General features: G+C 33.8%; 1 protein-coding gene across 3 annotated transcripts in view; it reads left to right on the plus strand.

Moving 5' to 3' along the window:
- Positions 1-25,721, plus strand: part of CSMD3 (CUB and Sushi multiple domains 3) — a 748,293-nt gene that overhangs the window by 470,123 nt on the left and 252,449 nt on the right. For all 3 annotated transcript variants that reach the window (XM_050890742.1, XM_050890743.1, XM_050890744.1), the window contains 5 exons: positions 7,455-7,624; positions 13,696-13,852; positions 18,110-18,301; positions 22,266-22,392; positions 23,232-23,434. In XM_050890742.1, the coding sequence (XP_050746699.1) occupies positions 7,455-7,624; positions 13,696-13,852; positions 18,110-18,301; positions 22,266-22,392; positions 23,232-23,434 (849 nt within the window). The remainder of the gene's footprint in view (positions 1-7,454; positions 7,625-13,695; positions 13,853-18,109; positions 18,302-22,265; positions 22,393-23,231; positions 23,435-25,721) is intronic.

Below are 25,721 nucleotides of genomic sequence, written 5' to 3' on the forward strand. Positions count from 1 at the left end.
AGGATCTTAATCTGTGTGATGGGTTGACCCCAGCTGGCAGATGAGTATCCAACTCAGATGCTTGCTTGCTCACTCCCCACAGCGGGATGGGGGAGAGAATAGGAAGGTCAAAAGCAAGGAAAAAAAAACAAACCACAAACTTGTGGGTCAAAATAAAGACAGTTTAATAAGTGATGGGAAAAAAAAAGAAAAAGAAAAAAGTGATGCAAAGGCAGTCATTCGCCACTAGCACACTGATGCCCAGCTGATCTCCAAGCAATGACTTCTTTGAAAAAAACTCCCCCAATTTTATTGCCTAGCATGACACTCTATGGCATGAAATATCTCTATGGTCAATTCATGTCAGCTGTCACAGCTGTGTCACCTCGCAGCCTCTTGCCTACTCCCTGGGGGGCAGCGTGAGAAACAGAGAAGGCCTTGACAGTGGGCAAGCACTGTTCAGCAGTAGCTAAAACATTGGTGTGTTATCAACACTGTTTTGGTCACAAATCTAAAACACACACTGTATGGGCTACCATGAATTAACTCCATCCCAGGCAAACCCAGTACAATCTGTTAAGAAACGGATGTATCTAATGATTAAAAAAAAAGAGTCAAGAATCTTTAAATTGCTTGCTTTGAACTTCAACATGAACAGTGAAAAAATTTCTTTTTTGATTGTGAGTAACAGATTCTTTAAAAAATACTTAAAGTAAGTATGAATACTTGTTCACTTTTAGCTTTTTCTAGAAGCAAAATCTAAGCTGTGGATAGTCCTAAGTAATCAACATTTTCAACAATATATTAGGGGCATGTCTCCAGCTTGTGATACAGAGCACAGGTATCATCTTAAGTTTGTGAATATGCAGTTCAGTTGTTTTCATAAGGTTGTAGTGCCTCTGAACTGGTTCTGATGCATTCAGAGTTCAGATGTCCCTGCCTAGTGCTCTTTATAGTTTTTGATGCCATAGTTAGCTTACAAGAAGCCAGTTTGAATTTCCTTGTAACTGTGTTATAGACAAGAACAAACAAAAGCAATTATTGTTGCTTTAAAGGGAAAATAATGAAATAGATAAAATTAAACTTTTCTGATAATGAATAATAGAATGAAGATGATTAAAAATCTGTAAGAATACTGTTATTCCTTGGTTTCATGCTTTTTTTTCATGCTTTATTCAAATAATAACCAAATGCAGTGTTCATATTCAGCACACAGACTGCTTTCTTGGAATTGCCTCTGTTTCTGGTGAAATGTAGAAAGTTGTCTCTTTTATGCTAGGATTTCTCATGTCTTCTGTCCCCTGCCCTCTTCCATTTTCCTTTTTTCTTTCCTTTTCTTTTTTCTTCCTTCCCTTATAAGGCTGCCCAACAGCCAAATTGCATTACCTTTCATTATAACTGTCATGTCAGAATTCATAACACATAATTGTTTCTATGTCTATGTAAAGAAAATAATCTAGTCCCTTCATAGCTTCCCAACTGTGTAGGGCCTTTTCCTTTGGCTTTCTCAGGGCTATACAATTTCTTTCCAGTCTGCTAAACTTTACCTGGAAGACACTGACTTTAAAATCTTATTTTCTTGTGCTCATATGCTATTTCCACTTATATTTCTCCTTATAACATTTTCTGTCTATTTTTCTCAGTATGTCCTAAACAGAGTCTCTGATGTTCTGGTCATACAGATTTCCAAGGAACAATTATGAAAAGCAGGCAAACAAACATAAAAAATCTACAGGCAAATCCATTCATTTATGTCACGTTTATTGCATACTTTCCAGATAATAGTGTATATGGATCTTTGCTGGAAAAGATTTTTACTAAGGTGATAGTTTTTTTCCTGTTTACCAATGTAGCTTCTTCGCCAAGCTTAAGTTAAGGTGCTTTTCAGGGAATACCTGGGGAGTGAAAAATAGAAATGTCTGAAAGGTTATATTGTATGAGAGAAAAAATGAATTCAGTATTGAAATGAAGCACAGTTATGTAACCAATGAAGTGAAGGTTCTACCACAGATATGTGAGCAGTAATTGCAAAGTCCCTTAATTAGCAGGAGAGCCATTAGCTACCCTCTGCACATCTTATTCCATATTGCCATTAGAGTCTTGCTGCATAGCTTTATCCATTTCTGTGCATACATAAAATTTAAGGCAAAGGTTGTTTTTAAGATTTTGGGTTTGAAAAAGTGTCCTTTGGCTAGTTTTAATTGAGTTTTCTTTTAATATGTGGAATGTTTTGGCAGCATGAATTCTCAGTTTAAGGACCGTGATATTCACTTGTAAATGTGTCATTGATTTCTCTCAGAACAAATTAATCTTAATCTTTCTTTTGTTTGTCAGAAGTAAATTTATTCCTTTAAATATTTCTCCTGTCATTTCTGAATACGTTGTATTTCTGTTATTTTCTTCAGGGATAGGGTATCCCGAACAAAGCAAAATACAGCCATTGAGGGCTCACCATCTGTTAGTATAATGGCTTTATAATGTGATAAGCACTTTCTTAACATTTCTCATGTATTTTAATATTTTGCATAAAATTTTAACCATTTGTGTTCACTGTGTGGAATTTTTCACTAAGTTCCAACAGTTCTCAAGTTATTTTGTGTTCTGTTTTGGTTTTAGGTTTTTGTGTTTTGGGGTTGTTTTGTTTGTTTGTTTCTTTGTTTGTTTTATGAGAATGTTGTAGTTAGTTTAAAGGCAAATTGTGCACATTGGTTGTTTAAATTCTCCTAATATAGAATATGTATTTGTTAATACATTTTACCTTGTTAATACTAATGCAGAAGCTCATTTGTCATGCTATTTCTCCATCCTCCTTTGGTCGATTGCAGTGCAGGAGTATATTGTTTAAAGCATATGGGACTCCTCCGCATTCTTGTCAGCTGGAGCTATTAATTATGAAAAATACTAGTAATAATGTAATAATTGTTTCTAACAATTATTTCTTTCCTATTTGGCCATTTCAGTAGAAATATCAATTTGCTGTAAAATTATGTGTAGGTCTCAAATACAAGACCTTCCCAAATCTGACAATAGTGTCTTTCATTATAACATAAACAATGCAGTCAGATAACAGCCAAAAAAAATATGTGCAAAGTATATTGAAAGTAAATTTAATACACAGACAGTCACATGAATCTTTTGATGTTCAGATCAACTCTGATGCAGATGTATGTACTGCAGATACATAATAAGAAATTGCAGTTATTTATTTTTGGCTCTGTGAAAGGAAATCTGGTCTTTTAGAACAATATAATATAAAAGTAAAAAACCCTATTCTTACTGATTGAAGAAGACAATGTTCCTTTCATTTTCTTCATCAGCATAGGTTCCCTGTACTTAATTCTGTCAGGATACCAAAACCACCTGGAAAACTTTTAATGACCTCATAACTCAGGGTATTCAGGGAAATTCAGTCATAACTTAATCCTTTCAGGATTATCTTGTTATCCTCTGTTTTGTTGTCTTGTTTCGACAAGAGTCTACTTCCTTGCTTATGTCTGCCCTCAGTTGAAGAGGTAGAACTTCTGAAGATTAACAGTTTTATAAGAAACAGTTTGTTGAGCACTGAATTTAGATACACTATCTGAAGTAACTGTTGATTTGCAGTTTGCTACCACTTTTGGTTAAAGATTAAATCTTTCTTAGAATGCTTCCACTTACTTGCCCAGTCAAGCAGTTGCAATGCTCTTAATCTCCTAACCAAGAGATGCCATCTTTTCAAAACACTGCTATTTGTAGCTTTTATCCTTTGATTCCAACAGATTGTCTTGAACAAAACAATGGCTGAACTTCAATCTGTAGCAGCACATCACATTTTTTTGTTTGGTAATTGTTTATGGTGGGCATTTCATCAGCTGAATTGTGAGAAACCTTGCAAAATTCTCCTGATAGAGCATATTTTTTTTAAAAAGCCATTCATTGAAGGATTGTTTTCAAATGGTTAAATTACCCAAACAGATGCATTTCATTCCTTGGTCACAATAACAACGGCATTTTACACGATTACAGAATTTAAATACAATAATAAGCAATAGTTTAAACTCACCTGTTTTATTATGGAAACGTGCAACGAACACACATTCATAACCAAAAGCATAACAGTCATTTCTTATAAATAGCTCATTATATCAGTATTTTCTTTTCATTATTTTTCGTTGAGTTTTTGTTTATTTTCCTTTCTAATACTGAAATGACTCTATATTTCTGCTAAAGTTCAGAAACAGTGATTTACTTCAGTCTTCGTGTTACATCCTTGTACTTTATATAAGGCTGAATTAGAGTCTTTGTGGAAACATAGTTGGATGTTGGAATATTTTCCTTTTTTTTTTTTTTGTTCCTACAAGCAAAGTGTGTAGGGTGGGTTCTAAGTTTTAGCTGAAATAAGTGGATTTTTCTTTTTTTAAACTTTGTCATTAAAACAACCTGAATTTCGTCTCAGTTGATTAGGGAATGTTACTAAAATGAAACATTAAGGCAGTGCAGAAATGTTTGTAATTTCTGATAACAGGTGTAAGTATATTTTTAAAGGATGATCACAGACTTTCTGTTCCTCTGTGATTTTTCCTTTACTTCTGAAATAGTGTTTTGTCTCTTCTTTTCTCTCTTCTATATTTTCCTCTTTACACATTTTCCCTTAATTTTATCCCGGTTTGCCTCTTCAGTCTCTTTTTTCTGCCACTTGCTGTAATGCCTGTTAAAATTCTTTTCCAAACAGTTTAAACAAATTACTTACGTTTAATATTTGTATTTATTTTAAAGTTAAGGACCCAGTTAACATTTTTTCCCTGACACTTTTTTACTCAGCATTTAACTGCACATAGAAGTATTATGGTCTTTTTAAATTTATGCTACAGTATTAACATCAAAGGATAGAAGGCAACCATAGGTTACCTGAAGTTCCATGTAATTTTAAACAACATAGCTGTCTGTTCGTGTTTACGGATAGAAGTGGAGATTGGCAGATATAGAACTATTTTTGATATAGTTTGGGAAGTTTTACAATATTAATCACGTATCTTCACTGTTTGATTCAGCACTTATTCAGAACTATACTGCGGGTTTTTGTGTGTGTTTGGTGTTTTGTGGTTTTGTTTTTGTTTTTTTAAAGTCATAATTTGCACTGATGGGAGGCAAGCAGAGAAGCTAGGAACTGCCTGTTGATTTTGTGAGAATCCCTCTGAGAAGTGTACATAAGAAGCTACTGTTGTAGGCTGCAACGTGTGCTTCTGTGGAACTGTAATGATATAACTGAATGCTATGGGAAAAACTCTTTTATACTGTGGTTTTCAAGACTACTGTTACGAAACTTGCTTTCTTGTCTGCTAACACGAGGGTTGAGATCGTACATAGAATCACAGAACGGTTTGGGTTGGAAGGGATCTTTGAAGATCATCTAGTCCACCCCCCTGCCATAGGCAGGGACACCTTCCACTGTATCAGGTTGCTCAAAGCACCATCCAACCTGACCTTGAACACTTCCAATGATGAGGCACCCACAACTTGGAACATAACATTCTTCCTCTAAATTAAGAAAAGTACAATCAGATTGATAAATATTATGACATGAAAAATTTCCTTATTTTTAACAGTAAATATAACATGGTTCTCAAATATTAGTTAAAAATATCCTAACAGTTGGCTCACTGCTGTGTTCAGATTTTTTTAAAATTGCTTTGAATTACAGTTCTGACAAAAACAGAGTTGTTGGATCAATTTAATACCATAATTACCTTGTGCCTTTTGACTTTTCTGTCTCTGTAGAATGGGAAAGGATATCCCACAAACTTGAAATTACAATCATCTTATTCCTATGTGTTGTAATTCAAACTGAACTATGCATCTTCAGAGTAGCAAATAACCATTTATTTGAGAAAGAAATAAAAGGATAGACATGATCATGTGGACTAGAAGGTTTTCCACTTCTGCATAGATTATGTGTATCCAACTGCTCTAAGACAAAGTGATGGTACATGAATTATTTGGGTACTTGTTCTGTATCGCTTTTGAATTAAACAGTCATCAAGCATTTCTTCTGCTTTGATCTGTGCCTGATTTGCCTTTGTGCACAATGTTTGTTTTAGCTATGTGCAGAAAGAATAGTTAATCAAGGGTTTTTTTGTCATTTAATGTACAAATTTCATATACAAAATATATATTTCAATATCTTGGATTTCGCTCAAACGAGTCTGCTGAGGGAATTATAATAATGCTAATGAACAATAATAGCTCTTAAAATAGATGCCATAGATTATTTAAACATCTTTTCAAACCATTAAAAGTACCACATAGCTTTGCACAATACAATTTCTTATTCTCTGAAATTATAAACCAATGAATTTTCCAGGTTAAAATAACTGGGGTGCATTCTCATGAGACTGGGTAAAATAAATGACAAGAATATTGAAGTGATCCTGAAAAAAAACATAAAGCCAGAAAATTTAGTGTTACAGTTAAATTTAAAATTTATCTAAATCTGTTAAAAAGAAAGGAAATGTTTTTGTCCTTGCACTATAATGACCACATATCAAGACTAAATAAAAAGGAAAGGAAAGAATTGAAATAGTTTGTCAGTGTTAATTTAAAATACCTGGTACCTCAATGCTAAAAATGTCTTAATTAAAATTATGTAAGTAGTCCAAAACATGATAGTAAATGACAGTTAGTTATTAATGCCTAATATAACATTGCCACAAGTTTTATGTTTTCAGGGTTTTTTTGTGATTAAACTTAATTACCAAAGTCCTCAATTATAAGGTTTCTTTTTTGGAATAATAACAGTATTACTTGGAAACACTTTCTTATGTTTATTTTTAACTCTTAATCTTAAACCTATTTCATTCCTTTTTCTTTCTTTTTTCTTTTTTTTTTTTCCCCTGGGACTTACTGTTTTTCTACTTGTTTATTAATGAAATTATTTTTTTCGATTGTTTAGCTGGTAGATATAGCATAACTCTTTTTCTACTGTAATTTATACCATTGACTATGTTGTTTATTTTAGTAAATTAATATTAGAAAGAAATTCTGTTTTTTCATTAATCTGTGTGAATCTGCATGTATGTATATTTATACACGTGCATGTATATGTAAATACATACACATATAAACTTCTAGAGTACTTTTACTTTCATTTAATTTGCAAGTATTTATGAATTTCTGTGTTGGAGAAGTAAAAACAAGCATATTTCCTCCAAAACAAAATTCAAGAAAGTTCCTTTAAAGCATTGTAATCATGGAACGTGCCATTAATATGATTATAACTCTCCATATTATTTAACATACTTTTATCAAAGTATTGCAATTTAGAAATATTCTTGTAGCCTTCAATCACTGTCATGAACATATATTTAGAACTAGAGTTTAGATATCAATAAATGTTAATAATGTTGAACTAGGTTGCATTAACATTCCCATTATCACCATGACTACAAATATTTATGTTTTCTATTAAAATATACCTTAACATTTTCTTCTAATTGCAGCTGAATGTGGAGCCTCCACGACAAGTAATGAAGGAATCTTATTGTCTCCCAATTATCCTCTTAACTATGAAAACAACCATGAATGTATTTATAGCATTCAGGTACAAGCAGGGAAAGGAATCAATATTTCTGCCAGAACGTTTCACTTAGCCCAAGGAGATGTTCTTAAGGTATGTAATCATGTAACTTATTTGTTATTTCTAAACTTGTAGTTCCTCATATCGTTGAAGTTTATCTGTCTGTGATAGTACAGTATCAGGTAAGTTTATATTAAGCATCTCTTACAAAATATGTATCTAAACCAGTTCCATTTCCAAAAAGTTAAAAATTAGGCAACCTGATGTGTTTCCATAATCTGTTTCTTAAAACATATACTTTTCTGACCACATATAATTAAAAAAGAGATTGAAACTGTATACCAAATGTTGCCTTAATGTGTATTTGTATTTGTGTTTGGTTTTGAACTTCCTTTTATTCTTGTAGAACTGGTAATTAAAATGAAAAAATGGAAAATACTGCCTAATTTGCCTATTTTGCTGACTTTGGAGAATACACTTTTGGCTACAGGAGTAGGCCATTAGTGTTATACTTTAACTTTAGTTTTAAGGGAATCAATAATAGTCAACAAATGCTGTAAACCTATCTAATATATATCACTACTATTTAAATGCATGTAAACGTTAATGGCTTGAGCAAACTCTAAGAAATCTCTGAGGTAAGTAAAGAATAATGAAGTCTTCTGGAATGAAAAATGGCAATGGAAGGAATTTAAGTTAAAAAAACTCAAAACTATCATCCAGTCTTACAGCAAACAGCTGAGTGATGTATAGTGAATACACAGTTCCCTTTCAACTATGAACTAGGGAGGGTAAGGAATTCACCATCTGGAAACCAAGATACTTAAACAACAGCTTCCAGACAGGACTTCCTTTCCCCAAACACAAATGAAGCAACCCCATAATATTTCATAGTTAAAGTTCAGTTTTTTAGCTACAGACTTTGATTAAGAAATTGCTAATGCATCTCTGTTCTTCAGAACTGATAGATGAAAATGTTGGCAAAGAAGCTAATCATGTACTTTGTGTTACTTTTTCTATTAGCTAATATTTTAGATTACTAGAGCTATGCAGATAAAATTCTATTCAAAGTCTGAATAGACTGAATATTCTACTAAACTTTTGACATGTTGTTTAATCAAGTAATGGGGTCTGCTGCTTACCACATGAATTAACTGACCATGGATCATATTTATACCTGACAAGCACTGTGATTGAAACAGTGAAACAGCTGGACTGGGAATACAGCATTAGAGGGAAAAAGCATATTTAACACAAATAAATCACCACCCTTACTGTTACTCCCCAGACAGAGAACAAGGAGTTCCCATTTATCAATTCTGAACTGGTATATAACACAGGTTTCAGAACATGTAATTTGTTTTTCATTTGCTTCATTTAGTATGCAATTCTCTTTTTCTCTTTTTGATGTAACTGCTCTGGCTACTTACATTAATGCTGTAGGTGGTTTTTTTGTTTGGCTGGTTGGTTTTTATTGGAAACTATAAGAATTATATAAGTCTCTCTACTTTTTTGTGGGGGGGCCTATAACCTGCTCTTGATAGTGCCACATCTTGTTTTAATATTTGTGAAAGTTTCATGAAGGCATATGAAGAATTTAAGATCTGTATGGTCAGTATATGCCAATCCACTTAATATTAATTTCAGAAACTGTATAACAATTGTTTCCGTCTTCGTAATTGTACTGATAACTGAGTTTGTGCACTATGCTTCCAGAATTCAAAATTTTTAGAGTAAACTGCCTATGTGGGAGACAGGGAAAAAGGATATATGATTTCCAAAGTATGAGAACTTCTCTACCTGTTTTTTTTCCCTGCTTTTATGTCCATCCATCAGTTTTGCTTGTAAACTCTGGAATCTCTGATAGCTGTAAGCAAACCCTTTAGATTTGCATGGAAAGGAAGAAATGCCATTCTTCTACTTGCCAGAATAGTCCATGGTTAGTGGTTAACACTTTATTTGTGTTGAAATCAGTTGAATGTAGAATGTATTCTTTTATGTCAAAGATCTTTTAATATACTTTTCTAATTTACTGGGGGAAAGACATCTTTTATTAAAATTGAAGCTTGATAAAAGATAATATGATTATTTTCTTTATTTTCAGTAGATTCCAACATAAATAAAAATGTACCTATGCATGGCACTAGTTAATGAGTAGTTTTCTGTTAATGTTTAAAAAACCAAACCCCCACCCCAAAAAAATCTGCAGACAGATTCCATAAGTGAACCTAAACCAGAAGAGAATGGAACACCAAGTATGAAAAGGACTGAGATGGAAAGAGAACATCAGTTGTTTGTGGGGATTTTTTTTTTTCCTTTTGTAGTAGGCTATGTGCTTAGCCGTATGTAGAGTGAGACCTGATGTGCCAGATGAGATTGCACCTATGTGGAAAAAAATGGCTTTAAGAATTATTTTTTATATTGTAATGAAACAATCTTTCTTTTTCCTTCTACTAAAACACTCAGTGCAGCAACAGGCAGGTAATGGTGTGTCAGTAAACCAAATAGAAGAACTGGCATTAAGGGTCCCCTTCACCTGTGCTTGGCTCAGCACTCTTTGTGTTCCTGCAAAATATGGAGGATTAAGTTTTACTGCATTTATTTGCTGTCTCACCTGTGGTCCAGTTTCGAAATGTGTGCACATGATTCAGTTTTTGAGGGTTTTTGTGCAAAGACTTTGAAGGGAGGTAATGTTTGGAGCTTTTTGCTAATTTGTGTCTTAAGATTCTCCACACTTGCTATCATAATCCTTTTAGGAATATCATCCTGAAAACATGAGAAACAGGTAATAAATGTAGGGGACAAAAAAAAAAACCCAAACATATGGGCCCTCTTCTGTCTTTATATTAGTGCTTCTATTTGCATGCGATATAAATGATAGATTTGACAGGGTGTTGACAGCCTCAGCTCCAAGCTGCTGATTTTATGTTATTTCTTCTCTTTATAAAGGCACAGATCTTCATAGCCATATGCCTTTTATGTTTCAATGGCAGATCTCAAAAATAGTTTGATTAAAATACACAAATTTAATACATTCACTTTATACTGTTTCCTTGCTAAAATTTTATAGAGTTAAATAAGTCAGCAGAAAAAAGGCCATTAATTTCCTTATGAAATTTGTTGATAATGGAGCCCCTCGAAATCTTAGGAAGTTTTATTTATTCTCTAACTGTAAATGCAAACATAACCCCTCCTCCCCAAATTAAACATTACATCTATCAGTTCAAATCATATTTATGTAAACAGTTTTTACTATTAGCATCCTTCCCTATAACATTTCAAAATATCATTGTGATATGAAGAACATTAATGCAATTTTCTGTGCCTGTGCTCCTTTTTATGAATTAATCATTTAACAGATCAGGCCTTTAAATAGCTGATAAAGATGGACCTCTGTTTTCTGAATACTTTGTTACTGGCATATTCAGACATTATACAGCGATGAATCAATTATCATTGTATTAATGCCACAGGATGACTTTAAGGAAAATGCATCCAACCAAATAATATTTTCGTAATGATTATTCTTGGCCATATATTTAACACCCAAGTGACATAAATCCAGATGTGCTGGCAAGGCCTATAAGAAAGAATACTCCTATACTAAAAATAAGATAATGGTACTACCTTAGTTCACATATAATCTCATCTTCTGGATCAAATTCTGAACCTGAATTACTAACTCATTCAAAATCTTTAGCAAAACTCCCACCTATTTTAGGAAGGTTAGAAAGAAAATGCTGGTTCTGCAAATCTCACAAGAGAATGTAGCTGTTACCACTTTCTTTGCAACTTAAACTGTATCATTTAAATTACATCTAGAAATTTCTATTTAGTGCCCATTAACTTGACTGAAGCACAAAAAAGACAACGTGACTTAAATTGAGAATTATACTACATGCATCCATTTATTGTCCTAAGGGAGACCCCACTATCTCAAGAAGAGGGCTATACGTTGCTTTGAATATTTGAAAGTCAGCAACCAAAAGAAAAAAGAATATTTCAATTTCATGTTCAATTGAATCACATCCCTCCCTCATCCAAATGCAGTTCTACTCAAATAATCATAGAGTTTCAGAAGTGTTAGGGTACTTTAAATTTTGTTCCTTCATAGAAATGATACAGGCTTAGAAGTATTATACAGTGGCACAGCTAGTTAGCCCATAAAGTAGAATTAGTGTCAACTCTGGAGAGAAGTCAGTGTGCCAATGTGAAAGGTTTAGTATGGTAGGACAGTTAACAAAATTGGCAATAAAGTATGTGTGGGAAAATTCTAACATGAAGAAAATTTGTATCATGAAGTGGCTTATGGGAAATTCTGGCGAGACATTGAGAATAGTTCATATAACTTATTAATATCTTCTTTTGGTTAATTATTAGTGATACACACATAGCAGGAAATAGATTACTCTTATGTAGTGTTTAAAAATAAAATAAATCCTGAATCCTTGGGTGTTATTAGTTATAAGCAGCTTGGAGAGATTAGGAGAAAGAACATCAAATTTAAGCTGGGTTTCCTTTAAGTCTGTCATGATGTAAATATCTCTGTAGGATAGCAGTAATTCTCCTGGAATGGACTTTTTTCTTTCAGTTACTGAAACAAAACTAAGTCCATTTCAGAACTAATTTTCTGTTGGTTTTTTTTTTTCTGGCTTGATTACTGATCTCAGTACAGTTTTAAAGAAGTTTTAAATAAAATTAAGAAATCCATTTTAATAATATTATATATAAATTAAAATTACTTTCTATTTGATAAGCATTAATTGCACCTTTATTTTTTTTGCTTTAGTTTCTTATTTTTACTCCGTTTAAGGACACTGGCATTTAAATGTGAAGGTTGCTTGGAATTTATTTACTTGTTTCAGTAAAAAGCAAGGAATGACGTCAAGTCATTTTGCTGTGCTTCGTATACTGCTGTACAATTATTTATTCATTAGAGATGGCTAGAAATGGCTTATTTGTTTTATTTCCACATATCATTAAATGTAAAGTCTTTGTTATTACTAGAGGCATAAGGATTTCTGCAAAATAGGATTTACGTTTATAAGTCATCTCACAGATGGGGAACAGGCATCATAATACTTCATATTCACTTTGTTGCCTTACTACTATTGCTGGTGTATTTGTTTTGATTTCATTGTGGTGTAGATTCCTGTTTACAAATGCAAGCTGTAATTACATTTCAAAATAATACAATTAGATCTTATTTAGAACTGGAGACAATTCCCTATTTTTTTTCCTAAAGTTTTAGAATTTCCCTATGTTGCAATTTGAAAATAATTCAGAGGTCAATTTACTGATTTGCAGGTGAAATTTTTCTTAAAACTCATTTATCAAAGTTTTAGTTGTTATAAAAGTCACTAAATAAATCCTACAGGACATAGTGGTTGGGTTAGCAATTATTGTTAAGTTATAGTTTAACTATTTTTAGGAATGACAGGAATGCAACAACCTGTGTTTTAAAGTGACCAAGCTTGTAAGGAAATTTGATGAGAATGATTAAAAGATTGTTTTATATATTTAGTAGTCTGATAGAAGTTTCTGTTTCAAATATGGAAAAGAACAACTCTTGAAGAAAAATAAATAATAAAAGTGCTGTATTCCAATTTACATATAGATTACTTTACTCTTTCAACTTACAGAAGCAGTTGTTCAATTTATTTTATTTCCTAATCTCCTTTTACTTCATAGTTATATTTGAACCTCTCTTTACACAGAAAAAAATTTCAGAGGTTTATTTAACAAGCCAAAGTTGGGGAGATGTGAGCTTTTCTATTATGCCATCTCAGTGACTTGAGGCAGACACAGCTACGCAAAATAGGTGTTTGCTGATAGGTTGTGACCAGCATTACAATACTGGCAGTGAAAGAGAAAACACAGAGGTTTAAAAATGCTGACCTGATATGGCACCTCTGCCCACTTCTACTGTTATGCAAAAAAGGAACAGACATATTTTAAATTGTGCATTATAAAATTCACCACAAATAAGTCAACTTAACTCAAGAGAGGCAAACAGCATATCCAAATAGTACTTTGGGTTGACTGGCAATAGATTTTCCTTGGCAGAGCTGTCCTCCCTCTTAATGGAGTTGTACAGAATTATTTTGTAAATCAAATATCTCACTTTTTTCTTCATAACTGTAAAACTTGCATTTGTTTTACAGATCTATGATGGCAAAGACAACACTGCTCACCTGCTGGGTGCGTATACGGGGGCATCATTAAGAGGCCTGACGCTAAGTAGTACTTCAAATCATTTGTGGTTGGAATTTAACTCAGATGTGGAGGGCACTGATGAAGGTTTTCAGCTTGTGTATACCAGTAAGTATTTGAGAAAACAGTAATAATAGATTTATGATTTTAAAGGAATGAAAATTCTTTGCTCATAAGATGAAAATGCAGTCAAAAGACGATAAAATCAACAGCACATCACTCATCGCTCATTGCTCATCACTCATCAAAATAATATTGTTTCATAATTGTACCTCAAAAAATCCAAAACCTGTAGCATACTGAATCCTTGCTTTGACAGTACTTTGCATAGTTTGAATACTTAAACCACTGTCTTTTTTCTAGAGGGTTATTTTGAAGTTTTTTTCAGTCTTGGAAAGGATAAGAAAAAAATTTCAGTTAATTGTATTAGCACATAAAAATATCTAAGCATGTGAGTAGTTTTAAATGTGTAACCAAAACCCATTGTTTCATAAAGATAATTCATAAGTAAAAGACATTCTCCATCTTAAGACTCATGTCCAATACTGACTTTGCATTAGACTAGCAATTTCTGAGTTTGGATTATTGTTTAGAATAATCCAATTTGAAACCAAAATGATAAGGAAAGATTCCTAAAAAAAACTTCTTACCTGTATGTAGACTGACAAAATTAAACTATAAAGATTAGAAGAGGAAAAATCTTTTCAGATCTCTGGCTTAGAGGGTATACAGGAAACAGCGATACACATCTATTTTATCAAGTGGCAACTTCTGAAAATGTATGAGATTGTTACATGTGTCTATTGATATGTACTGCATATGATTTCTTTAGTGTATAATTATTTCATCATCACTGAATTATTATATGAAACTGAATTTTTAGCAAGTGGAACAGTATTATAAGGTAATTCTGCAATGTAGCTGTCAACATTCTTTTTTCTCCCTGTGCTTAAATAATTCATTTTCACCTGTTCAAAAAATATTCTTATGTTTCAAAAACTCTCCATGTTTTTAAAACTAATTCTAATAAAAATAATATAAGTCTAGCAGAATGAAAGGAAGATATTTCAAGATACTACAAGAGTATGTAATTATTTTTCAGGTGAAAGTTGCATAATTATAACACGTGATATCCTGTGATAGCATAGGACTGTACCCTATGATTAAAGATAGGCCTTCTAGTGCTGTGTTACTATGTAAGTGTCAAGGTATTTCATTTTTCTTATTTATATAGGTACGTCCAAGCCTAGCGCTTGAACCTTATCATTAACATTTCCTGTCTTTTGAGCCAGGCATTCTCATAGAATACACTTTCCTAGCCTGAATAGTTATTACCCTGAACAGTGCTGAATCTTCTTTTGTAGATATTTGTAGAACTGGAAGAGAAAAAGTGATAAAAACTCATGGGTCAAAATAAAGATAGTGAGGAAAGAGAAAAAGAAAAACCAAGTGATGCAAAGACAATCACTCACCACCTCCCACAAGCAGGCCAATGCCCAGCCAGTCTCTGAGCAATGGCCCCTTTGGAAAGACTATCCCCCAGTTTTATTGCTCAGCATGACATTATATGGCAAGGAATATCTCTTCGGTCAGTTGGTGTCAGCTGTCCCAGCTGTGTCCCCTTCCAGCCTCTTGCCCACCTCCAGCCTACTTGCTGCGGGGGCAGAGTGAGAAACAGAGAAGGACTTGATGCAGTGCAAGTACTGCTCAACAATAGCAGAAACATTGGTGTGTTATCAACATGGGTTTAGTCAATCTAAACCACAGCACCGTATGGGCTGCTATGAAGATAATTAACTCCATCCCAGCCAGACTCAGTATGCTCCATCTCCTTTACACTCTCCCTTCAGATTTATACGCATGGACAAGATCCCCCCTGAGCCTTCTCTTCTCCAGGTTGAACAGTCCCAGCTCGCTCACCCTTTACCCATAGGAGACATGCTCCCACCCCTTAATCATCTTAGTGGCCCTTCACTGGACTCTTTCCATTAGCTCCACATCTCTCTTGTACTGGGGAGCCCAGAAATGGACACCATACTCCAGATGTGGCCTAAACAGTGCTTAGGGTAGAGGGGAAGGAGCACCTCTGTCGACCTGCTGGCAACATAACTCTTAATGCAGCCCAGGATACCATTAGCCTTCTTTGCTGCAAGGGCACGTTGCTGCCTCATGTTCAGCTTCACATCCACCAAGACTCCCAGGTACACTTCTGCAAAGCTGCTTTTCAGCTGGGTGGCCCCCAGCACATTCTGGTGCATGAGATTGTTCCTCCCCAGGTACAGGACTTTGCACTTCTTGTTGAACTTGCTGAGGTTCATGTTGGCCTGTTTCTCCAGCCTGTCGAGGTCGCTCTGGATGGAAGCATGACCCTCTGGCGTACCAGTCACTCCTCCCAGTTTGGTGTTATTATCAAACTTGCTGAGAGTACACTCTGCCCCTTCATCCACATCATTAATGAAGATAATGAACAGGATTGGTCCCAATATTGACCCCTAGGGTACACGCTAGTTACTGGCCTCCAACTAGATTTTGTGCCACTGATCATAACCTTTGGCTATTTCCCATTTTGGGAAAGACAACTAATATTTGTTTTGCATAGGTATAGACAATGAAACCTTCCAAAAGTACCATGGGCTTACCCTGATGCTTTTAAGCAGTAAACAAAATCCCTGCAAGATGTAATGAAACTTTCTGTGTCTTCAGGGACACAGTGGGGATTCATGCTCTTTCAGTTGCCTAAAATAGCCAACTATTGCCATTCTAGATCCCCTTCACTATGCCCCTAGCTATCAGGTGCTTCTCCAGAAGGACACAGTTTTCCCTTTGGTCCTATTGCCAGAACTGCCAGCACTGTGTGGATTGCTGAAATACACTTAGGGCAGCAAAAATGCTGCTAGTACCTATGCTTAGGCGATGGAGTTACATGTTCACCTTCAAGAGGGAAATGATCAGTTAAAAAGACTACTCTGGTGCTGTGTCTACAAGCAGGCCATGCAGAGATGAGGACTTTTCAGGGATCAAGGCACATTTTAACTTCTTTTCACACAGTATGATCAACAATTTTCTTAGAAGACAGGAAATTCTAACTGGTCAGTAAGTATCCAGACTGGCAATATCAAAAAGGTTCTTCACTTGGGACTCACATTAGCCTCTTTTAGAGCTTCTGCAGTGCGGTCTGTACTGGGAAACAATAGCTTAGCTAGGAATAAGAAAAGTTCAGCTCAGAGGTTGTGGAGGCTCTTCAGAAGGTGAACCATTTTCAGTGAGACATTAAATCAGCTGAAGGAAGAATTGGGAAGATACAGCATTTGACCCATTTTTTTTCCTTATGTGTGCAAGCAGCCTTATCCAATCTGAAGCTTTTTGACTATAAAATAAAATAATGACCATTTTTTCAATGTATCAGTAGTAATGATTCGGTACCTGAGGAGAGATTGTGAAAAGCTACCTACTGTTGACCAGATGGACAAATACTGTGTAAATGACTTCACTGAACAATGCAGATATGAAAAACCCTTCAGTTGCTCCCATGTCACCTACATATAGGAATATCAATCTGACACAAAGTGCCTTTTCTATCTACAAACAGTTTGAGCTGCATGATATTGATAAAATACATTTGGTTTTGAACAAAGTGAGGTTTTGAGCTCCTTTTCAGTTAATAACAGACAACCTTATTTGGAATAGAAAATCTTTGCACCAAATTACAATTTGTGTTTCCCTAAATGTTAACATGCTTCCCTGTATAATGCATGTCATTTTGTTTCCTTCTTGGTCCACATCTCTTAATTCTCCAAAACGTCCAAATTGTTTGGTTTGAATTCTCTATATCATCATTATCATTGCTTCTTGCATGTAGCTTTTAAATTTACAAACTACTGAACACAGGATTATCGCAGGGATTGATGAATATAACAGTATTTATTTGGTGCCATAGGTGCTATTGTGCCATTGGTGTTACTGTGCACAATAACAACAAACAAATCCGCTGTGCAATTTTGTTTATGAGCCTTTAAATGTCTATTCACAAACTAGATTGTCACCAAAGTAAATGGACAGTCACTTTAACTGCCATTTTATAAATTATCGTATCATTTTAGAACTGATTGATAATGATAATGAATTTCCTTCTAAGTCTTTAATTGGACTCTTAGGAAAAATGATGTTGTGACTCAGTTTGGTTTGCATGCTCTAAGTGAGAGGTATAGACAGTTATCCTACTTCATTTAAAAACAGAGAAGAAACCTTAAATATGTTGTTATATGAAGTCTGAAAATGTTTGATTTCCATTGAAAACCAGAAAATCTTAATTTCATTAATGTATGTATCTGATTTTGTAACTACAATGTTTTACTCCTACCACAGGTTTTGAGCTTTCACATTGTGAGGACCCTGGTGTGCCACAGTTTGGATATAAAATCAGTGACCAAGGCCATTTTGCTGGAAGCACTATAATTTACGGATGCAATCCAGGTTACACACTCCATGGAAGTAGCCTTCTAAAGTGTATGACTGGAGAAAGAAGGGCATGGGACTATCCTCTGCCATCATGTATTGGTAACAGACTCTTTTATTTCTTATTTACTTAAACTATTACCTGAATATAAGAAAGAAAAAAATTGTAAGAATTGTTAGATCTATGTGAAATCTGATCTGTATGTATACAGGTCTATTTACATATACATTTACAGGTCTGTCTGCACAGATCTCATCTAAGTTTATGAGTGGTGTTACTTTTTTTAGGTTAAAAAAAATAGTAATTATTAAACATTCAAGCATACTGAAATTCCTAATACATGAAAATCTAGTTATAGTCACCAAATAGTCAACATAAAAAGACAGCTTAATCAGAAAGCCAGGACCACATATGTTTTATGAGGGGTTGTAAGACTAGGGTTTTTTTTTCTGATTTTATCCAAATAACATTAAGCTAGAAAAATTTTCATATATTTACATATAAATACTACAAAATAAATTAAATTAAAAACTTAAAGATATGAAGAGATATAGACTTATATTGTATTTTTGTCACTTGGCTTCTGTTATGTTGCTGTGACGAATAACACAGTATTATACACTTTATTATTGGGCAGCTACCTAGAGGCTCAATTCCTGAGCAAAAAGAAGACAAGACTTAAATATTCTAGTACTTTTCTTTCTTTTTCATCTCCTTTTAGAGGAAATTTGGATTAAGTGAGTAGGGGAAGCAACGGGTGAAATGCACTTTGTGCCTAGATTTAAGTTTGACAGAAAACAATGTAATTTGGCATATCTTCATCAAGACATAAAGCCCATTTAGGAAAAATACGCAACAAATAAGAACTGAACAGCTCTCTTAGAGTAATAATTAGGGAATAAATGCTTAAATACCAAATTTGTGATAAGCCTTAACTAAATTCTACATCATTTAGGTTATATGAAACCAAAGAATTAGGGGGAAAGCATGGCATTGGAACATGTAAGTAGCAAATAGGAGGTGTACAGAGAACATATGATGGAAGTTGAAACAAAAAGATCAAATAAAATGTGAAGGTGCCAGAACATTGAAATTAAAAGTTTGAACATCAATTACATTTTCAGTTCCATTATAAACATTAAAAATCATAGGATGTATCAGCATAGTAACGCTCATATATATATATATATATATATATATATATAAAAAAGAGTTCATGCTTAGTTTTAAAACAGACCAAGGTAAATATCTCTAAAGTTGTTCCTTCATTTTTTAATTGATTATCTAGATTATGTACTATGCACTATTTACACTAACTGTGGGAGTTTCAACTTTCTCATATTCTAAGTAAATATTCAAAACCTCATACAGTTCAAATCTAGAAAGTCTACTGGAAGTGGGTCACTAGAATAGCTCACAGATGGGAGTTGAACATTGTTGTTGTGTCCCCCCTACATGACAAAGGCTGTTTGGAGGAAGGTCCTTGGATTTAATTATTTATCAGTTCCTCTCCAAAATAGATGCATACAGCTCAGAAGGTACAGGTTGGCCACCTTTGGATTAGGAAGTGAGCGAGATTCAGAGCTGTTATAAACTAACAAAAAATTTCAACAAACTGAAATCCAGACTTGAATCTGGACATCTGTTAAAAGTGATGATATGCTGCATATACTCAAGGTTTTATATTATTTTTGTTTCAATCCTGGTAAACCATCCAACTCAAATCATTATCTTTCAAAAAAATTACACAAATTAAGCACCTAGGTTTTGCACTGCCACCAGACTCTTTGTGAAAACTACATTATAATTATTCCAAAATGTTCTGTATAGGTGAATCTATTTAGAATGTGAATCAATCTGTGGTGTAATCTTCTTGAGTTTTAAATTAATCTTATTCAAAACATATCTATTAGTCTGCTATTCACAGGGAGGTTACTTATCCATCCAGTTCAGAATACCATGTACTTTTATGTATTGCTCTTCATTAAGCAAACAAAAGTACATAGATGGTGTCATTTAAATGAGCTTAGAAATGATTTAGATTGATTTTGTTTATATCAATTAGGTATTTCTTTATAGCCAAGTAGTAAAACGTTACTTGCATCCAGAGAAGAGTTAAACAGCTGTAAAGCTGTTGTCTGTATCAGCAGTAGTATCCATCCCAACCTGAGGATTGCATAGGTTTGGCTAAATAGATCTTAAAAGAACTTTAATTACAAAAAACTCAGTTGTTTTATAAACAAACTTAAGAAATCAAAAGGTTTTTGAATGCCTATGGTAAATAATGAGCTTGAATTCCACATACCTTCTAGTTTTTCATGTTAGTTAAGGATCACCGCAGATACTTTAAAATACTCTTGAAGGGTGAAAACAGTGATACTTTCCAGGAAATATTTTACGTTGGCATGTACAAATAAAATTATTTCCCTGGATATTTATGAGCAACATAAGTCAACAGACACTTTAATTTGCTGCTACTCTCAGAAATGGGCTTAAAAATGCTACTGCATTTGTTTTGGTATCATTTCATGGAAGAAAGTGACATTGACAAGACAATAGCAAAACTGTTTTCAAGCAGTTGTAGTAATCATAAATCTTAAACAGGTAGTAAATATTACAATACAACATACTATCCATGGACTTTGCAGGAAGAAATGTAGTATAAAGTATATTTCCTTTAATTTGACATCCTTAGCAGAATCTTAAGCATTGACACTTGGAGGCAAAATTAAAATTCTTAATTAAGATTGTCTTCATAGTAAGCAATCTGGATATGTAAGATAAAAAAGGTTTTGCTCTGTTACTCCTGACTGCAACCTGAGAGGATGCTGCTTTCTGACAAGTCACCACTTGCGCAGCACATTCAGCAACCGGCAAAACTGGGGAGCTGGAACCTTGCTGGAGAGGCAGAAATAAGCCACTGGGGAGAGAGAGGGAACCTTCAAAAATTATAATAAAAAAGCAAACCGGTTATCCTCTGTGAAAATTAAAAATTATAAACTTGTAGTTGTTCAGTGGTCCTGGATGAAATGAAATTAATTTTAACTTTCATTCAGTTTGTGAGTAATTTTTTCTTTATAGTGTACTCTATTTATATCCTTACTCTACTGGAAGAATAGTAGATTATGCTGTCCTCTGAGTTGAATAATTATGAAAAAAAATTTTTAAAGAGTATTTGGGAATTAACAGATTGGCAAAGTGCTTAAAAAAGATATGAAAGGCCACCTGTCTCTGCAAATTTGCTTTTATTATGTCAGAAAATCCATCAAGAGTAGCATTTCAATTATATTTTATCACAAAACTCACAGATCATAAGGTAATAAATCTCTCAACTAAATATTTTAGGTGATGTTAAATCAAAGTAAAACTGCATTTTAACAATACCAAGAGATTTAATCAAAGTATTATTTTGGCTTTGCACTTCACAAGAGATTAAGATTATGAAATACTCAGTTTTGCCTAATGACTGGCTGAGGCCATCTAAGAGGGAGCTACTTACCATCTGTTATCCTCTAAGAAATACTATAGCTTCACTGTGAGGACAAGTTTTGAGTAAGAAGTTTTACAACTTTTTTTTCTAGGCTGAAAGGCTGATTTTCTCTCTAAATAGCCTGCTTTTATTTAGTACGTTTCATCTCTTTTTAAAAAATGTATATATTTTATTTTGTACTTACTCATTTATTTAGTTTTCTTAATTTAATTATACTGCTTTAGGGTGACATGGTGTTCTTGGTTTGTTGGGGTTTTTTTAAGTAACAATCCATGTTCCTTTCATTATATAAAGGTGAGTTTTCTAATTATTGTGGTGTGTTCAAAATTATTGGACAAACATAGATGCCAAAGGAAAATACAAACATATTCAAATAAAACCACATTTACAGGTTCCTTTCCCAAGGCACTTCAAGTCCTTATATGTTGTCTTACAATCTTGGGGCATAGTCAGTTTAGTTGTGTTACTTATTCAGCAAGAGAGTAGATGTATAAATTAATTGCTCAGATAATTAGCTGGAAGACCATCTGTAATAAATTAAAAGTAACGCATTATGTAATGTTGTTTTTTATTAGCTGAATGTGGAGGCCGTTTTAAAAGAGAATCATCAGGAAGAATCTTGTCTCCTGGCTATCCTTTTCCCTATGACAACAATCTGCGTTGCATGTGGGTGATTGAAGTAGACCCAGGAAATATTGTCAGGTACTGGAAACAAATCTTACAACAAATCTTTTTGGTTATGTAATAACCAAATCTTACCTGTACAGTGGAGAAAAAAGGGGATTTAAGATTTAAAATTTAAGATGCAGCTCAAGGCCAGTATTTTTGGCATTCTACATTTGAATATGTAGATTTGCGTTGAAACTGTCTATTTTTCAATGAACATTGTCCAATGAAGATCAAGCTTTAAAATTGGTTATATTTTTGTGAAATGCTGATGAATTTTAAACCAATTCATAAGTGTATATATGCAAACATAAACAGACTAGAACTGTTAACTGGAAATCTGATTAAAAAGTATCTAATATGAATGCTATTTTAATGCCAAAGTTATAAGATCGAATATGTACAAAGTAAAAAGTGTTGGAGTTAGCAGAACTGTTTAGAGTCTACATTTTTAAAAAAACCCCTGTATTTCAGTAGTTATTTTAGTTAGACATGTATTCACACGATATTGCTAATTGCATGATTTTACGGTTCTATTTAATTTGCTTTAATGACAATGTGATACATAATATTGTGTTAAGAAAAACAAAACTATTTCGTGAAAAGATTCTGTGGATACATATAGATTATTTGAATGGCTGAAGTAATATATTATTTCATGGTAGACAAATTCAAATATTATTAGGGTTTTTTTTCTTTCAAATACATTTCTGTATTGGGCTTTCATGGATCCAAAGGCAAAGGTGTGAAACATTATGGAAAATGTTTCACCCTTGGAAATCAAAGTTTATTTGCTTTTTTGGTTTAGTTTTGTTGCTAAAGATATGTTGTTGAGCAATATGAAAGCTGACAATAAAATCATGGTATTCTTACAGCCTCCAGTTTCTTGCTTTTGATACTGAGGCATCCCATGACATTCTACGAGTTTGGGATGGCCCACCTGAGAATGAGATGTTACTCAAAGAAATTAGTGGATCGCTTGTTCCTGAAGGCATTCACAGTACACTCAACATAGTAACTATCCAGTTTGACACAGATTTTTATATCAGCAAATCTGGATTTGCCATACAGTTTTCAAGTAAGTTGATGAATTTTTTTTTTTATAAGGTGGTTTACTCACAGATAATTGTAGTGCTGGGAACAATTTAAATCAGTGAAAACACTTCTGACTTTGTTAGGGAAAGAACTGGCCCAGACTTACAGATTTGTTGTAAAGCTATATTTTTATCTTTTAAAAAAAACTAAAAAAAAAAAAACAAAAAACTGTCCTTTGCTAGTTTGGCTTTGTTTCAAGGGCAGCTGTGGCAGTGCCAGAATGCTCGTAATTATGACTAGTGTTTTTCACAAAGGAGGTGATGTAGGCATGTTAAAGGCTCCATCCTTTTCTAATCAATAAGAGTTTCTCCTTTCAGAGACATCTGTGCAGAGTTTTCATTCCTGCTGCGCTTGTATAGGAAGAAACGGGAAACAGCACTACAGGAACAGCAGTGTCCTCCCTTTTGCCTTCTAGCACTATTTCATCTTATTACAGGCAGCATGGTGACAAATCTAAACAGTTACTGAACCGTTATTAAATCCCTTTAAACATTTTTAGAGCTGATACAGAAAAAATCATTGAGTGAGATCCATTTTGACCTTTTTTTTCTGGTCAGTGAAATTTATATGTATTTTTTCAAGATTAGCAAGATCTGTTCTAATAGCATCATTTTGTTTAGCAGTAGCAATGTTTCTAACATGGGTTGACACAGACACTCTTAATAATAACATTATTTACCTTGTGCTTCCTGTGCTTGGTAGTTGTATTAGCCCTTGTTTTCCCCTACCCTCATTCTTTCTATGTGTATGACAAATACATGTGTGCGCACACAGTAATTTGAAGGAAGAATGAAGTATGTGAATGAAAGGACAAAATAAAAGATATTTAATGTGTAGTGAAAAGAGTGCCTCTGCTCCATCTGCTGGTTTTTGAAGCCATGAATAGAGTTTTTAATTCCTTAGCTCCAAGATATTTTTGCCATTTCACCACCTTACCCCTTCCAGAGCCTGTTGGGAAGAGTCTCACATATCTGCTCCTTTATTTAATGCTGAGGCCAAAAAGGGAATGGGAAGAGCATTATGCATTGAACTTATTCAGGCAGTCATCTAGGGTGAGTGGAAAAAGAGATTGATGTAGACTAAGAATGGAGTTGCAAGGAAAAATGGATGGGACATGGGAGTAAAGCCATAAAGCAGCTACTGATGTACTTCCAGTGCTTTATCTGAGAAGAGGTTTTAGAGTTTCATCTGAAAGGAGAGATATTTTATTCAATTCTCCATGCTCTTGCAGTCTGAGATCTAATGATGACAGTTTAAAGGATCCATGAAGTGTTACTGCCTCAGCATTTCTTTTACTCTTCAGTCCAGGTTCACAAAATCACAGTGATCCTTCTCAAACACTTGATGTTGCACAGTTTTGGTATATATTCCTTATTAGAATCACAGAGATTTTTTTTTCCTAAGTTAAGATTTAAAAAATAATGTCTAAATAGCTACACAACCTGAATTACACTGTTGCTGTAAGGACATATTATTTTACTAACCAGGAAAGACATACACTTAAGGAGATGGAGGAAAGAGAAGGATAATTCTGTGCAACTTTGTTTCAAGATTTCATATGCTTTCATTGAGGATATAATGTTGTCTGAGTGAAACAGATGGTGTCTGTGTACTTTACCTACAGTGTAATTAACAAACAGAAAGCTCACACGGGAGGTATCTGCTTTTACTTTCCTCTTGCCATTTCATGAAATTGGGTATGAGTATTTAACTGGATTATTGGCCCTTTTACCTCAAGAGGAAAGTTATTCAATGACAAAAGATATTTTATGTTCAAACCTTTTTAACACCATGAATGCTTTTTTTTTAATATTATTTTCTTAATCTTTAAACTAAAAATCTGTTTCTAAAAAGTGGATTAAACTTCTTTAACTGCAAGTTCCTTACAGTTTTTGATCTCATTTTATCATCTGCTCATACACAATTCTGCATCTGTCATTTATTTAATGAGTGAAAATATTTACCATTGATAATATGGTATAATTTGAATTTGACTCCTCTACAAATCATCCAATATATACAGAAAATTAATTTGTATCTGGTAACATAAATTACAGGTGAGATACCATTCTTCACCAAATTAAAGGGTGGGGGGAAGGAAAGCCTAGAGAAGCTGAAATGTTATATAAATAGTAGAAATAAAATTGTAATTTAATTAGTATAGTGTATTACAGCTGGTACTATTAGAATTGTCTCTATCTAGGGCTGCCCAACACAATCCTTTACATGGCAATGAAGTTGTTAATAATTTTGTAAAATTTAGGGGATGG

Source organism: Gymnogyps californianus, chromosome 2, assembly GCF_018139145.2.
Source record: "Gymnogyps californianus isolate 813 chromosome 2, ASM1813914v2, whole genome shotgun sequence".
Taxonomy (NCBI): domain Eukaryota; kingdom Metazoa; phylum Chordata; class Aves; order Accipitriformes; family Cathartidae; genus Gymnogyps; species Gymnogyps californianus.